General features: G+C 52.8%; 6 protein-coding genes across 6 annotated transcripts; 3 read left to right on the plus strand and 3 right to left on the minus strand.

Moving 5' to 3' along the window:
• Positions 1-527: 527 nt before the first annotated feature.
• On the plus strand, positions 528-2763 carry WHR41_09012 (uncharacterized protein; the record flags this gene model as incomplete). Its single annotated transcript, XM_069377616.1, has 8 exons — positions 528-683; positions 741-797; positions 851-891; positions 945-1013; positions 1070-1099; positions 1157-1769; positions 1819-1977; positions 2037-2763. 8 exons carry the CDS (start codon positions 528-530, stop codon positions 2508-2510), a joined length of 1599 nt encoding a protein of 532 aa, XP_069225408.1. The 3' UTR covers positions 2511-2763.
• Positions 2764-3075: 312 nt separating this feature from the next.
• Positions 3076-4876, plus strand: WHR41_09013 (uncharacterized protein; the record flags this gene model as incomplete). Its single annotated transcript, XM_069377617.1, has 2 exons — positions 3076-4572; positions 4625-4876. 2 exons carry the CDS (start codon positions 3076-3078, stop codon positions 4874-4876), a joined length of 1749 nt encoding a protein of 582 aa, XP_069225409.1.
• On the minus strand, positions 4833-6577 carry WHR41_09014 (uncharacterized protein). Its single transcript, XM_069377618.1, has 6 exons — positions 6418-6577; positions 6169-6352; positions 5740-6112; positions 5508-5690; positions 5423-5453; positions 4833-5363 (listed from the first exon to the last, which is right to left on the minus strand). Exons 2-6 carry the CDS (start codon positions 6340-6342, stop codon positions 4958-4960), a joined length of 1167 nt encoding a protein of 388 aa, XP_069225406.1. The 5' UTR covers positions 6343-6352; positions 6418-6577; the 3' UTR covers positions 4833-4957.
• A 1196-nt stretch (positions 6578-7773) lies between these two features.
• WHR41_09015 (uncharacterized protein) lies at positions 7774-9333 on the plus strand (the record flags this gene model as incomplete). The annotated part of the gene is made up of 5 exons (XM_069377619.1): positions 7774-8103; positions 8151-8280; positions 8332-8455; positions 8509-8966; positions 9017-9333. The coding sequence occupies 5 exons, from the start codon at positions 7774-7776 to the stop codon at positions 9331-9333; spliced, it is 1359 nt and encodes a 452-aa protein (XP_069225407.1).
• A 937-nt stretch (positions 9334-10270) lies between these two features.
• Positions 10271-11503, minus strand: WHR41_09016 (uncharacterized protein; the record flags this gene model as incomplete). The annotated part of the gene is made up of 4 exons (XM_069377620.1): positions 10271-10616; positions 10666-11268; positions 11333-11380; positions 11439-11503. The coding sequence occupies 4 exons, from the start codon at positions 11501-11503 to the stop codon at positions 10271-10273; spliced, it is 1062 nt and encodes a 353-aa protein (XP_069225404.1).
• A 375-nt stretch (positions 11504-11878) lies between these two features.
• Positions 11879-13341, minus strand: WHR41_09017 (uncharacterized protein). Its single transcript, XM_069377621.1, has 2 exons — positions 13004-13341; positions 11879-12941 (listed from the first exon to the last, which is right to left on the minus strand). The coding sequence occupies exons 1-2, from the start codon at positions 13321-13323 to the stop codon at positions 12035-12037; spliced, it is 1227 nt and encodes a 408-aa protein (XP_069225405.1). The 5' UTR covers positions 13324-13341; the 3' UTR covers positions 11879-12034.
• Between the last annotated feature and the right edge of the window lie 1465 nt (positions 13342-14806).

Raw genomic sequence — 14806 nt, forward strand, 5'->3', positions numbered from 1 at the left:
GAAGCGGCCGGGCGCGCTGCCCCAGATGGGCAACGGGCGGCGCTAAGCTTTCACTGCTTGGTTGCGCTTGTTTTGCCATCGCATGCTTAGCCTTTCCTCACCACGCACCCACCACGCCGTCCGCATGCTTAGCTTTTCATGCCTACGCCTTCCCGCAGGCTTAGTCCTGTTCCCGGATGCCTAGGATCATGCCCAAACTACCGAGAGCATCCTTCGCGGCGGGATAGACGTCCGAGTTGACGCTAGCTTCACGTCTGGACTGGATGGCACCATGTGTCCGCACTTCCGAATGGCCATGCGGAGCCCGAGCCCGAGCCCATGCCATGCTGCTGCAGGCGATGCTACGCGAGGTGGAAGATTTTCCGCGTCTGGATGATGGCCGAGCATAAGGCTCGGAGAACAGGCTTCTGTCCAAGGTGGCCTTTCATCAATACCTGCTGCTGGTTTCCTCCTCTTCCTGCGTCTGTTGCTTCTTCACCTTTGATACAACTCTACACCGGTGGTCAGAGCTTGCCACGTCTGCCAGCATGGCTCGCAAAGGCGACAGTGGCAACTTGAAAGTCCAAGAGATGTTGGACTTCGCGGATCCCGAAGTCCAAGATCCTTATGTCACCAAAACCAAAGGTGGTACAGCTGCTGATTTACAGGACATGCAGCGTATGGGGCGTGTGCAGGAACTTCGAGTATGCCTACCATTTTTTGAGCTGGAGGGGTAAGAGCCATTGCTGACAGCAGCACAGCGCAACTTCAAATTTGTCGGCATCGTGGGGTTTGTTACCATCCTACAAGCAACATGGGTGAGACGATTCCGCCAAACGTTCCAACAAGTGCCGCTCGCTGACTGGTGCAGGAATGCACGCTACTATCCAACTGGTCCGGTCTGTTCAATGGGTAGGTCTCTATCAACACAAGCAGACATTGGGCAGAGCTGAATCGTAGGACAGAGGTACTGCAGGACTGATCTGGACCACCATCATCGTCTGGCTCTTCATGCTTTGCTTGATCGCGTCAATGTGAGTGTTTTGCTAAGTATTTCGGGCCGCAACCACCAACCGCTAACAATTACCAGCGCAGAAATGGCATCCATGGCCCCGAATAGGTTTGCTTCTCCCATTGCTTGCTTCTACCTCGGCTGAGAGCTGATCTTCCTACCCAGCGGCGGACAGTATCATTGGGTAAGCGAGTTTGCCCCAGCTTCTTTGCAGAAGCCCCTGTCGTACGCGGCTGGCTGGGCTTCAACAATCGGCTGGATTGCAGGCGTTCCTTCATGCGCAATTCAACTCGCCGGCGTCATACAGCAGCTCATCGCAATTGGAAACCCGGATACAACCTTCACGACTGCATGGCAGGTCACGCTGTTGATGTTCGCCTTCACCTTCTTGATCGTTGCGTTCAACATCTGGGGCGCTCATCATCTACCTCTGGCAGAGGGAATCATTCTGTTTGCTCACATCTTCGGCTTCTTCGCGTTCTTGATCGTCTTCTGGGTGATGGCGGATCACGCACCAGCAGAAAAGGTTTTTACCGAGTTCTACGACGGTGGGGAATGGGGCTCAAACGGCCTGAGCACGTTGATTGGTCTGACCTCAGCCATCTGGTGCTTCATTGGTCCCGACGCCGGGGCGCACATGAGTGAAGAGCTCAAAGACGCGTCGATTCAGCTTCCGAGAGCGATGATGTGGAGCATCTCGCTCAATGGAATCCTTGGCATCACTATGGTGATTTCATTCTGCTTCTGCATAAAGGACGTCGATGCGTTCGTCAATTCGGTAAGATCCACCGTGTAAGGCTACGGTGCAGCTTCTGACGTCCTCGCAGGACTCCGGCTACCCAATTGTGGATGTAATATATGAAATCACTGGCTCTTACGCTGGGACCTGTGTGCTCATTGCCTTCCTCATTGTTCTCCTATTCTTCTCCGCCGTCTCCACCGTCGCCAGCTCGTCACGGCAGATCTGGTCCTTTTCCCGCGATCACGTACGCTGCGCCCTCTTATCATCTTCCGCAACCGCGTCCAACTGATTTTCCATTTCCAGGGCTTTCCCTATTCCGAATGGATCCGCCAAGTCCGTCCTGGGTCCGAAGTCCCCGTCAACTCTCTGATCGTCTGCCTCGTGGTCTCTTTGATCCTGGCTTGCATCAATTTCGGCTCTGATGTTGCTCTCAACGCCATTCTTTCCGTCAGCAATGCCGCTTTACTCCTCTCATACATCATCTCCATCGGCGCCCTACGGCTCAAAAGGATCTACGGAGACCCACTACCTCCACATCGCTGGTCTCTCGGCGCTTGGGGAGGTCTCGTCAACGATCTCACGCTTGTCTTTCTCCTTGTGGCGTTCTTCTTCGCCTTTTGGCCGTCATACAAGCTTATTGGAGACGCGAGCGCTGCTGGAGACTTCAATTGGGCTGTGGTTGTGCTGGCGATCGTTGGCATTCTGGCCTTCGGTTACTATTTCGTTGGTGGAAAGCAAAAGTATACCGCCCCTGTCAGCTTTGTTAAGGCCGAGTAGATGGAGATATTTGGAGGAGCTTGGAACTCTGTTGCAATTGCATTTCATTCGGGCTACCAAACAACCTGCGGGCAGAGATCCTTCATTCTCCATTTTCGCTTTCCATCATCGCGTACCGGCAAACTTAAAACTGATCGCAGCTATTGAATCGCAACCATGATTCTTCATGAAATTGCGGTGTGGACGGAATTAATGGTCTGGGTCTTTGAATACTTGAGGCCCTGCCGAACGCTCGAGAAAGAGCTGCTTACCGATGCATCTCACGCTCAGCTACAGAGTCGCTGTGCTTTGCATCGGTCATCTGTTCTAACAGTCAAAGATCGAAACGGAATTCAATGCCAGCATTACGTCACAGTGATCGGCGTGAACAAAGACTCAGGTTCCCTGCATCGAGAACCAGAGACTGAAGTGAAGCTTTCAACCATCAGAGTGCTTGTTCACAAAATTCATGGCTTAGCGAGGATATTCCGATTCAACCTTGATGATTGTGCAAACTACAAAAACGTAGCACGAGCCAAGCAAAATGCAATGTATCAAAACCTCCCCTTGAGCTGCACCAAGCAATATGTTACTCAGCCGTCGTGTCTTCTTCGCGCAATTGGTCGCCTCAGCTTTTGCAAGTCCAGTTCGTCTCTCAAGCAATGGTGTTGAAAGGAAACCGCTTCTAAAGGACTTCGATGCTCTGGGTGCATGGTTTGATGGCGTCGCCGCGATCAACACCTCTACTGCGCCGTCGTCCAAACCCAACGCTTCTATCGCAATTGTCGGCGCCGGTATCTCTGGCCTAGCCACAGTCTTGATGCTCGACAGCGTTGGGGTGCACAACTGGGAGCTCGTCGAAGCCAGCAACCGAGTTGGCGGTCGCTTTCGGACGAAGTTTGTTGGCGGCACACAGGAATATGCCGAGATGGGCCCCATGAGGCTTCCTTACCGGGTTACGTACAAGAGCGATAACTCGACACATGTATACACAGAGCATCAGTTGACTTATCAGTTGGCGGACTGGCTGAATGAGCTCAACAAAAACAACCCGCACTGGAAAGTTGACTTCGTTCCTTGGATCCAGCATCATCCCAACGAGCTCCTAGCACGTGGGACCGGAAGGCTGCCTGATGGGACGATACCGACACGGGCTGATGTCGATGCAAATGCAAGTCTTGCAAGCTCGAATGCTTTGATATCTGACGAATTTGACAAGACTAAAGCCGAGATGAATGGCATTCTGAAAAACGAGGAAACTCTGAAGTCTATCCAGCAGGACGTGTGGCGGGCTCATAAGAAGGCAATGAATCAGAACCTGGATGACTACAGCGAGCAGGCCATGATGCGCAATGTGTTCCGGGCCAGCGAGAATGTCACCGATGCCATTTGGACAGCTTCTGACTATGACGTCTTTTGGGATGAAATGGTGCACAATTCAAACTTGGGCCTAGACGGCAGTCCTGGAAGCCTTGGGGAGACAGAGTGGAAGCGTGTAGACGGGGGCTTTAACAGGCTCTCTGATGCGTTCCTTCCGCATGTAAAGGACCGCTTGACTCTTGGACGCAAGATTTCGAAGCTGGAGTCTGTGGGCCATGAAGGCTCAGTCAAGACTCGTCTCTCCTGGAAAGAAAGCAATCGGACCGTCGGTCACAAGGACTACGATTACACTGTCATGGCCGTGCCGTTCACGATGACGAGGTTCATGGATCTCCCGCCGTTCTCCTCGACGCTGAGCCGCGCAACCAGCGAGGCGGGCTTGCGGTTCAAGAGCGCGTGCAAAGTCGCTGTCCTCTTCAAGGATCGTTTCTGGGAGAAAGGTAAGCGCCCGATCTTTGGTGGATATTCGCAGCCGGAAAGCTCGCCTATCGGGGCACTCTACTATCCGGTCTATGGAATCAATGAGACAGGTCGTCCAGGACTCATCATTCACTATCGTGGTGGTGATTGGAGCGATCGCTTTGTGCCTATGTCAGATGAGCAGCATGTTGAGATAGTCCTGGACTCAATTGCAAGTCTCCATGGCGAAGGAATCAGAGAATCGTATACCGGCGACTACGAAAGGCTCTGTTGGCTTCAGGATGTGAGTACTGTCCCAACCAAATGATGAGTACTGCGTGTTGACTCCAAGAAAGGAACATACCGCCACGAGCTGGTGCCGGCCGGATGTCGAGCAGCACAAGCTTTACATACCATCGTACCACAACACAGAGCACAATACTATCTTCATTGGGGAACACACGGCGCCGACACACGCTTGGATCAGCTCGGCATTACACTCTTCTGTTCGAGGAACGGTTCAGCTGCTGCTGGAACTCGGTCTTGTTGATGAGGCTAAGGAAATAAACGAGAGATGGATGGGCAGGTGGATCCAACCCATCGAGTGAATAATCAACTCTGCCGATAGTGTTTAGCCGCAAGATACCAAGCGCTGTACAAATTACCAGCACAGCTGCTTTTACAATAGTTCACCATTTCGCCGAAGCTCTACCTGTATCCGGCGATCCATCGACAGGAGATGAAGACACCGTGATCTCGTCTGTTCTCTTGATCCTTGCGTTTGTACTACTTCTCCTCTCCCTGGACTCACTCGGACCCCGTTCGAAGGTTCCCTCTTGTAGAATTCTCTCCTGACTGTCAATCTCCGTCGGATAGGTGACACCAATCCTGGCTCTGGAGTAAGCCTTCCCAGACTTGACAAGATCGCTCGAGAGCTGAATGTCGGATGCATGAGTCGGTTTCTGGTGGAGGGTGCCACTCTGGTAGCCGGCTTCGCGGCGAGCGCTGCTGAAGGCACTTTTGTCCATGACGACCTTGACCAAGGGCTGAAGGATGGGAATGCAGGAGGCGATGATAATTGTGGAGCCTTCGACGCTGGAAAGTGGGTTAGTCTAGCATTAGTGGCGGTTGAAGAAGAAGGCGGCATGACGAACCAGGTCCATATTACCAGATTAGCTGTGTTGTCTTTGTCCGAAGGTCAGTTTCGGGTTTTAATTGCAAAGTAAATGGATTACTCACAACTGAAGTCGTCACTTGCCAGACCCGGGATTCGCGTACACTTGTACGCCGCGACAATACAGGCGACAGATCCGATTCCGAGAGCGACAGCAAGTGCGATCTTCTTCCTCAAGTTCATTTGCAGCCTGGCGAGGATCACTGCAGGATACAAGGCGAGATAGAGATCCACGAATGCCGAAAGAGCTGCTTTGTCAGCATTTCTGATACTCAACATGGCAAAAGACAGACTCACCGCCGGCAAAGATGGCGTAGTCGACGAGAACCCACACCGACCAGCATTCGCCCTTGACTGAGAAGTCCCACTGCGACCGGGATGGCGTACACTGAGCGTATAGAATTATCACACATCCGAACAAGACGAGTGTTGTCACTCCGGAAGAACACCAGAGAAAGATGCGATGCGCCGGACTTGGGTTCATGAGTTTAGTCAACAAGGCGACTACCGCGAGTTTCGGGATCGCGAAGGACAAGATACCGGGGCAGAACGCTGCAATGGTGTACTTGATGACATTCTGCTGTTGCTCGACGTTCAATGTGTTGAAATGCCGCCCGCTACCTGATTCCACGGCTGCTGAAGAAATTCCCAGATTGACGAATGCACAGATCTGTACAGCCGTCAGCATTCATTCGCTGTTATTCAGGATCTTCTCTAGCATCTTACCATTGCCAGGACAATGAGATAGTCATCCAGGCCCAGATTCCGCAGTAGCTTTACTCGTACGTAAATTCGTGCTGCAACAAAGACTGACGAAATACCCGTCAGGCTGCCGAGGATGGCCAGAATCGTCGTTCCTATGTTGGCATCATCATCGCGGGCTGTCAAATTAGAAGACATGTCTGTCTTTCTGGCTACAGAGATGAGTCACTGACAACATCCTTTCTAGAGATACCTCAGTCAAATGCCACGTACGGCTGAGGGTGGACAACATGAGTCGTGGGATCTTTGCTCCATGGCCCCCTCGATACAATGTGTGCCGTGCACCGAAAGCGAAGGCATCAGATGCTAGATGACTTGACAGGGACGGCAATGAAACTTGATCGTCGCAACGGAGTCTCGGTCCGGATATTGACAGATGCGTAAGTTTCGTCAGCACGACTAGGGTCCGATTACCAGAGTGCTAGACTGCAGTCATGACTTGTGTTCCACAGCACACCTGGGGAGCGCCATCCACAGTGCCGATCGGCTGGCTCTGTCTGCACATTTTTGCTTACTCGTAATTTCTCTTAGAACCATATCATACACATGATGAGCGTTGCGCGATACCGACTAAAGTCATTCCAAAATGATCTTTAAGAGGTGTGCGTAGTGATGCTTGGCTTCGGCCACACCTCCGTCATTACCGGACGTGAATATCCCCTGACAGGGGACTTTCCTCGCTTGTCAACTAATACAGAAAAATTCGGGTAGGAAAAGGCGGCCATTCAAAAAGTCACGAAGCGAAGGAAGATGGTGTGGCGGGACCAAGTGGCACATGCAGAGCTAACCAGGTCTCTATAAACGGCGCATCCTTCTAGATGTCACTTCTCCACAAGTGCTCGGCGATTCCCGGCAGCACTGTATAAGATATGTGGAGAGCTACGAGGGCCAAGCATCGGTTGTGTGACTTGGACTTCCCTTGACTCGCGTGGTCGTGTCCTTGCCCAGCGACCCACATAGTGAGAACGCATCCCAGTCGACGAAACGGCGATTTCGCACGTGCTCAGTGGACAATCCGCCAAAGACGTTCAGCAGCCTCTGGGGAAGCCCGGGAGTGTTAGCGCCGGGGAACAGTGCCGTTCATCCTCCATTGAAGACCATCAGTCGGGCGGGTAGCATGCCTCCGGGCCTGGGCGGCCTTCGTCCCCCTGATGTTGTGTGGAGTTACTAGCACACATGAGTTCTTAGCCAATGCAGAAGCTCCTGACTTTCTATTTGGTATCGGCTTCATCAGTCGCAAGTGCCCACTATCTGGTCCATTCGGATGCTTCACCGTTCCGCGCCATGGGACTCGTCTTACATGTGCTATCGAACTCGTGTATGAGTCGTGCGTAGGCGAAGACATCGTCGCCTCAACAAGCAGGGAAAGTATCGCTCAACTGATCTTGCCTTCCACGGTTGCGGTTCGAATGGAGCGGCGTGGCATGGCCCCGGCATAGCATGCAAAGAGAGCGGTGCAAATGCCTGTCTCCTCTCAATCGAACAGAAACTTGAAGTACATTGCATGTCCAGCGCATTAGCGAAGCCTCCCACTTTCCATAACAAACTTTACTGTTCTCTGCCGAAGCCATGCCTTCGAACGGTACTGCCAATGGGGCAAGCAACGGAACAACCAACGGACATTCCAACGGAACAGCCAAGAGTACCAGTCGTAAGACTTCGAAGGATACGCCGAATGGCAAGGTTCAGTACTCCCCAGCGGAGCGTGCAGCGGAAGTAGCTGTGTCGCCAAACAATGCAGAGAGAGTCCCGTCCACCATCGCCGCCATCCAGTCCATCGGAGACACCTTTAACGCTGCGAATAACGATGCCCGAATGAAGCTGCTCGTGGAAGCGCGCCGACTCGTCCAGTCGCTCGAGACGCCGCGCGAGACGATGATCAAGCACAATTGGGCGCAGGTAAGTTCTTGCGACTGTTGTCTGAGCTCATCAGCTGACCAAGGTAGCCTGCTGCCCATGCAGCTATCACACTTGGTGTCGACACCGGCCTCTTCAAGGCCATGCTGGCGAACGACGCCTCGCCGAAGACGGTGGCTAAGCTGTCAGAAAATGTGAACGTTGATGCTTCTCTTCTCGGTATGCCGTTATAGGGATGAAGGGTGTTGACTGAAGCTGATCGAATTGCAGCGCGGACTATGCGGCACTTGGCGGCTATGGGATACATTAGAGAGACTGCGGCCGACGAGTACGAGCCCACAAACTTCTCCAAGTCATTGGCGATTCCGATCATTGGTGATGGCTACCCGTGCTTGTGAGTTTGTCGTAGTACCTTGAGTTGGGCGAAAATTAACCGTTTCCACTCAGAGCCGGAGGCGCGAACTCCTCGCTGCTGAAGCTCAACACCTATGCAGCCAAGATCGGGTACAGGGAGCCAACCTCCTCAGCGCATGGCCCTTACCAACATGCCTACGACACCCACCTCAACTTTTTCGCCTACCTGCAAGACAACCCGCCCCTTGGGCCACAGTTCAATCATCACATGGCTGGCTATAGGCAGGGCAGGCCGAGCTGGATGGACGAGAATTTCTTTCCTGTGAAGGAGCGATTGATCAAGGGCGCGAAAGCGGAAGATGATGCTGCATTGTTGGTGGACATTGGAGGTAGTATCGGACACGATATTGCTGAGTTTGCAAGGAAGCACGGCAATTCTGCCGGCCGTTTGGTGCTACAAGATCTGCCAGCTGTTCTGGGACAGATCGACACTCTTGACGAAAGGATCGAGCGCATGTCTTATGATTTCTTCACCAAGCAGCCTCTTGCGGGTAAGTCGGATCGATTGAGGTGAAGTGAAAGTCACTTACATGAGACCCAGGTGCTCGCGCGTACTACATGCACTCCGTCCTCCATGATTGGCCGGACGATGTGTGTGAGCGCATCCTTGAAAACGTGAAGGACGCAATGGAGCCGGGATACAGCAAGCTTCTGATCAACGAAAACGTCATACCCGACGTGCAGGCGCATTGGGAGGCGACCGGTTTGGACCTGATGATGCTGGCGCTCTTTGCCTCTCGCGAGCGCACGGCTGCTCAATGGAAGCACCTGCTCGAAGACCGCGCCGGCCTGAGAATCGTGAAGATCTGGGAGGTCGGAAACGGTGTGGAAAGCCTTATCGAGTGCGAGCTGCCGTAGATTTTGAACGCGAAGAAGTCTTGAGTTTGGGGCGAAGTCCCTTGTTTCGACGCGAGTTTGTGTTTCGTTAATGCTCAACGTCTTCATCCGTGGTCAGAAGTGTGGTGTGCTAGAAGCAGGCTAAGTCCGAGCGGCGGCTTCGGTGTTTTGCGCTTAGATGGCAGGGACGCGTGGAATGCAGCGGCCGGCTTGAGTCGAGGAGCTGCCATTGCACCACGCTGTCCGGCCGAGGCGAACGTGGGCATGTCTGAGGCCTGTTCTCTGACATGCCTGCAGACGAGAGGCTCACGAACCCGCGCGGCGAGGCAAGGGAACTCCTTGACTCCCTCAAGCAGTAGCTGTGCACAAACGGCGAACGCATGGCCGACAGTACAAGCAATTTGTTAAATGCCCTTGAGAATGTCCGGAGGCACAAAGCCCCTCATGCCAAACTGGTGCGTTGAGCTCGCCTTCACGGCGTAGCACGTCCCCTGAATCGCTTCCTCGAGTAGGTGGTCCTTCTCTTACTGTCACCGGATTTCCTCAATGTAACATCTCTCCCATACGTGGCCGTAATCCGTTTAATTTCGCTGGTCAAAAATGCTTGCGGGCGCGTCGTCGTGTTGATAGAAGGACTGTCGTAAAGAAGAGATCCTCGAGGTCTGAAGGTGAACGCGGTCGTGCAAGCACCGCAGTCTCGGCGCGCGTTTCTGTATTGCGTCTTCGAGATCGCCATCGACGGTGATCTCGGGCTGGCGAAGAAATGTGCGTCGGCAGCGAGAGACAAAGAGAGTTCGATTCCTCTAAGGTACCTGTTGAGCCGGACTGGTGATGTTATCAGCCCGCACACACGCGCCCGCGCACCAGGGTTAGGGTTGGCTGCGCGCACGCAAATACACACGCTTGAAACCTCCCTTCCATTCGAGCATAAATGACCGGTCTTCCCGTCACTGCCGCGCTACTGACATTCTTGTTGTGACACACCAGCCTTCGCAAGCATACCGAGGATTTCCAAATCATGCCTGGCACCTGACGAAGTTCTCTTCGGCGTTCTACACGCGTGCACTTCCTGCAGCTCGAGCGTCAACGGATATTCGTAAGTCCTGCGAATGCTCGATTCTCTGTAAGATCCATCGAGCAGCGATTGTTTCACGACCATCAGGGTCGACAAGCCTTTGACGAATGGAGTGTCGATGGATACTTTGACGGTCTGTTTTTCTCCGAATATCTCGATCGAAGCGTCGAATTGCAAGACCTGATCGATGCCAGACTCATATGAGAAGCCGGAGTATTGGAACATCGCGCTATCTCTGTCAGCGCGGCCCAGGTGGGCTTTTGGGCTGAGGAATTTACCTCCAAAAGGGCGATCCGGTTGTAGCACAAGGCGAGAATCCTATGACACCGGTGGGCATGCCGATGATTTCACGCATGGCGCTCAGGTCATGCGACCCGAGCATAGACAGATAGTCCCACATCGTTTTTCTCTCTTGCGTCGTGGTGACATCAAGTCCCACTTGGAGAGCTTTCTGATGCAGAGCTTCTCTATCTTCTTCCCGATAATCGTTGAAAGTCTGCGGGAATGTGATAGATTGGCCGATGAAGATAGAATTTGGCCCGATGAGATCTCGGGCGCGTGCATAGCCGATTTCTCCAATACTACCCACTTCTTTGACTGCATCGATGAAGACGGCGATGTAACGCCTCATATAGCCTACGAAGACCTTCAAGCTGCCAGCCGCTTGGTCGGCGGCTATGATGCGGTCTGTGTCTTGGAGAGTCAAAGCGATGGGTTTCTCGATCGAGACGTGCTTGTTGGCTTTGAGAGCGAGGATTGCTTCGGATGCATGAAAGGCGTGATTGCTAGCTAGTAAGACCAAATCGACTTCTGCAGAATTGCAGAGCTGATCAATGATTTGCGTAGTCTTGGGCTTCGTAGTGCGCGCGACTTTGAGCTGGCTGTACTTCATCGCATAGGCGGAGACATCGCAGAGGTACGTGATTTGGAAGAGGTGTAACCGACAACGAGTTCAAGGTGGGAATGTGGACAACTTGAGTGACCATGCCGCACCTGCGAGCACATAGAATTCGAATTTGATATGGGATATTCTCCGTCGATTGCAACTGACTCCACGATACCCACTTTGACAACCTGGCCACTGGGCGGAGCTTTAGTTGGCTTCATGGCGAACATATTGGCGAACGATGGGTGCTTAGAAGCTACGCTTAGATTTGCAGTTGCTACTTTCTGCCTGCTGCGAAGGAAGAAACGAAGAGACTATGAGCATGAATATGGTATGAAGTTGTGGAAAGGTTGGAGGCTCAGCCCTACGCCATCGATACCCCACCGATTACTTGGCGAGTTGATACTTTCGGAAGTGAGGCGGATTGATAAAAGCGCAGTGACGGATCCGTTGTACATCAATCGAGTCTTGCGGTTAGCGGAGGAAAGAAGCGTGATTGTGCGCCCCAGGATCTTTGGCAAGCCCAGTGTCTACATGCGAGGATGATATCAGACGAAATTTCCTTGAGGCTGGAAAGAAAGGCGTGAGAAGAAATCGTACGAGCATTTGGCGAAAGTAAGAGATGCGTAAAGTTCCTTTCGAAAGTAGCAAAAGTAGCACTCATAAACGTATGACAAGCGCCAGACCTATTGTCTCAAGTATTTACATTTCAGCCTCCCGCATCGTTCCTCATCAACCATTCATTCAAATCCATTCCCAGTCTAGGTCAATGGGATCGGGCATCCCAAGTTATCCAAGTCGGGTGAGATCTTAGTAGCAATGAAAGACAACGCCTCCACTGTCGGCGTGACGATGCCGTTCAGGGAGCTCGGAATCTGACCGAACAACAGCTGGTACAGCAGGCAGGAAGTCTCCTTCGCGCTGATGCCAGCCTCGATCTTGCCGTCCTTGATAGCGCCGAAGTTGATGCCGTCGAAGGAGCCATCTGCAGTGTTGCTTCCGAAAAGCACCGGGTTCTCAAGATACATGGTGACGATTTCCCTCGTCACATCGCTGTTGGTGTACGGGGTCTTGCGGTTGGTCCAGTTTTCGGGCAGCTTTTCGTCGATGAAGAACGACGAGATGGTCTCAAGATCGGGTGCATACCCGCGAGTGCCGGAGGGCATGAGCTCGTACAAAAAGCTGGCAGCTCCGTACAAGAGCAGGGTCAGGGGACCGAAGAAGAAGTTGGGATTCTCGGCTTGAGACTGCTCCCAACGTTGCAAACGGTACTTCGACAGACCCTCCCGATCGAAGTTGCCGCCGGTCGTCGCGGTCATCATGTCAAAGAGAGTTTTGTTGAAGCTGAAATTGTCTCCATTGTGAGTGAAATAGTCGTTACGAGTGAGAGATGAATCCGCCTCGAACTTGTTGTGGCCGTCAAGCCCAGGCTCACTGCCTGTCAGGGCGGGGTTGAAGGAAGTGCGAGTAGTTGCGTCGCATCCGATGCTGAGCTTCTGGGTTACGATGTCTCCGTCGGTCAAGGTCAAACCGAGGAGTGCCAGAAGGTTTGCAAGATCATAGCCAACGTTGTAAACGTTCTGTTGAGCGTCCACAAGCTCGTCGTAGGTTACGATACCGTCGTGGGCCAAGAAGTTGTGGTTTGCAGCAGTGTTCAGACCAGGGCATCTAGGATGGAAGTGGCAGTCAGCCTATGCACTTGCATCGAGCTCAAACAATGAATGACTTACGGTCCGCGAATATCGCCTGACCCTGGCGCTACATATTTGTGTGCGTCATCCCCAGGCGCAGGTACTTGGTAGCCGCCCTGGCCTTTGCCGGGCAAACCATTCCTCGCACCGTTGTACGGATACTGGGAGTTATAGGCAGCGGCAGGCTTGTGGTCTGCGTTGAAAGGGCAAGTTGCAGGGCCACCTGCCCCGGTGCCTGTCTGTTGACGACGGTAGTTGTGGCGTGCCTTGAGCATGGAAGAGTCGACGCCTGGGACATCCACGACCCATGGGAAGGCCGAAGCCGACGTCAAAAGTGCGGCAAAGACAGCTTGCTTCATGATTTTTCGAAGATTTAATTAGTGAAGTATTGGAGGATGAGTGTCCTGTCTTCTGTTGACGAGGAAGAGCTTCTCTTTTATGTTCGCTTTCCTCGATGACCTCTTCTCTCTGTGCGCCTGGCCCTGCGATCGAACGTAACATTGCCCCCTCTGACCAATGAGGATAACAACGGTGACCATTGTGCCGAGGCATTTGGGTCTTCCATTACATGACCATACACCTAAGTCGCTCTAACATTGACGAAATACTGTTGGTCTGGCGTAGTAGCCGTTGATCAAGCGCCGCATCACGCCTTGTCACGTCGATCATGCTGATCTTGTCGATCAGGCATTGCTTGTCGACCCTCGACCAATGAGAGACACGAAGCCAAACGTGATACCGAGGCAGATTGCGATCGCACTGCCACTTCGATGTATCACATCTCTACTACTGGACGCTAAAATCACAACATCACGAGTGCCCACCTTTAATGACCAACAGAGCACTGATGATTGGGTCCGTTCATAGTTCGCGGAGCGCACCTACGTGTCCAATTGGCCCACGGCCGGACGCAGGGCAACGGAGAAAAGGATCATCCGAACGTCCTTGCGAAGGGCAAATGGAAGACAAGTCTTTCTCTTCGTGAGTTTCTGGTACAGCAAATCTTCCTGATTCATCAGAGGGTGAGCTGCCACTCGAATATAGAACACGCCTCAGACCTGATGCCAGATCTAACCACTCCTAGACGACGAGAGAGTTCACTGTTGGAGGTCAGTAACTACAGCCTCCGTCGATCCCACCCAACGTTACCTGCAGGATCAGGGCAGCCGGAGCCGCTAGCCCACCAGTAGTGGCTCTAATCAAGCTTCTCGTCGTCTTTAGCCTCAACCCCAGTGCGGGGAAAGACATTTTCTCCACGGAATGACGAAGCTTTTTGTCCGCTACGTCGCCATAGGGGTGATTCCAAATGGCCCATGTTCCTGACGCTAGCCTGGCTCGGTGCTGGTGGTTGTTTACTGTCCAGGATCGCGATGTTTCCCAGCTTGGAGACCGAGGCTCTTGCTGATCTTCGCCTCGGCTCGTAAGTGGTTTGTGGGCATTGGGCTAGCGAAAGGTAGGAACGAGGTCTCCACTCGACAAGGAAACGAGCCTCCTCTGGTTTCACGAACAACTTGTTGCTCAAGGTGACTGGCTGGAGTACATACGCTTGTTGTCTCTAGCATTTGAAGCCTAGGTTGAACGTGCAATCGAAACCGACGCTAGAATAGGCAGCGGCGTTCAAGGCAAACCCTTGTTGTGAAGGGTGATTCGCGAGTCACGAAAGCGGTAGCTTGACGACCGCTCTATCTTCTGAGCCCAAGACTGCGTTCTATTATATCATCCTACAAAACCGATTTCCTTTATACCTCGCCAAAAGGCAACGGAGGAGAACACTGATCTCCTACTAACCCTAAGGCGGCGCTAACCGTAAAAGGTTACAGAACTTCCGCTTACATCGACTTT

Source organism: Cladosporium halotolerans, assembly GCF_011745625.1.
Source record: "Cladosporium halotolerans strain TM138-S3 chromosome Unknown Sca54, whole genome shotgun sequence".
NCBI classification, from domain to species: Eukaryota; Fungi; Ascomycota; class Dothideomycetes; order Cladosporiales; family Cladosporiaceae; genus Cladosporium; species Cladosporium halotolerans.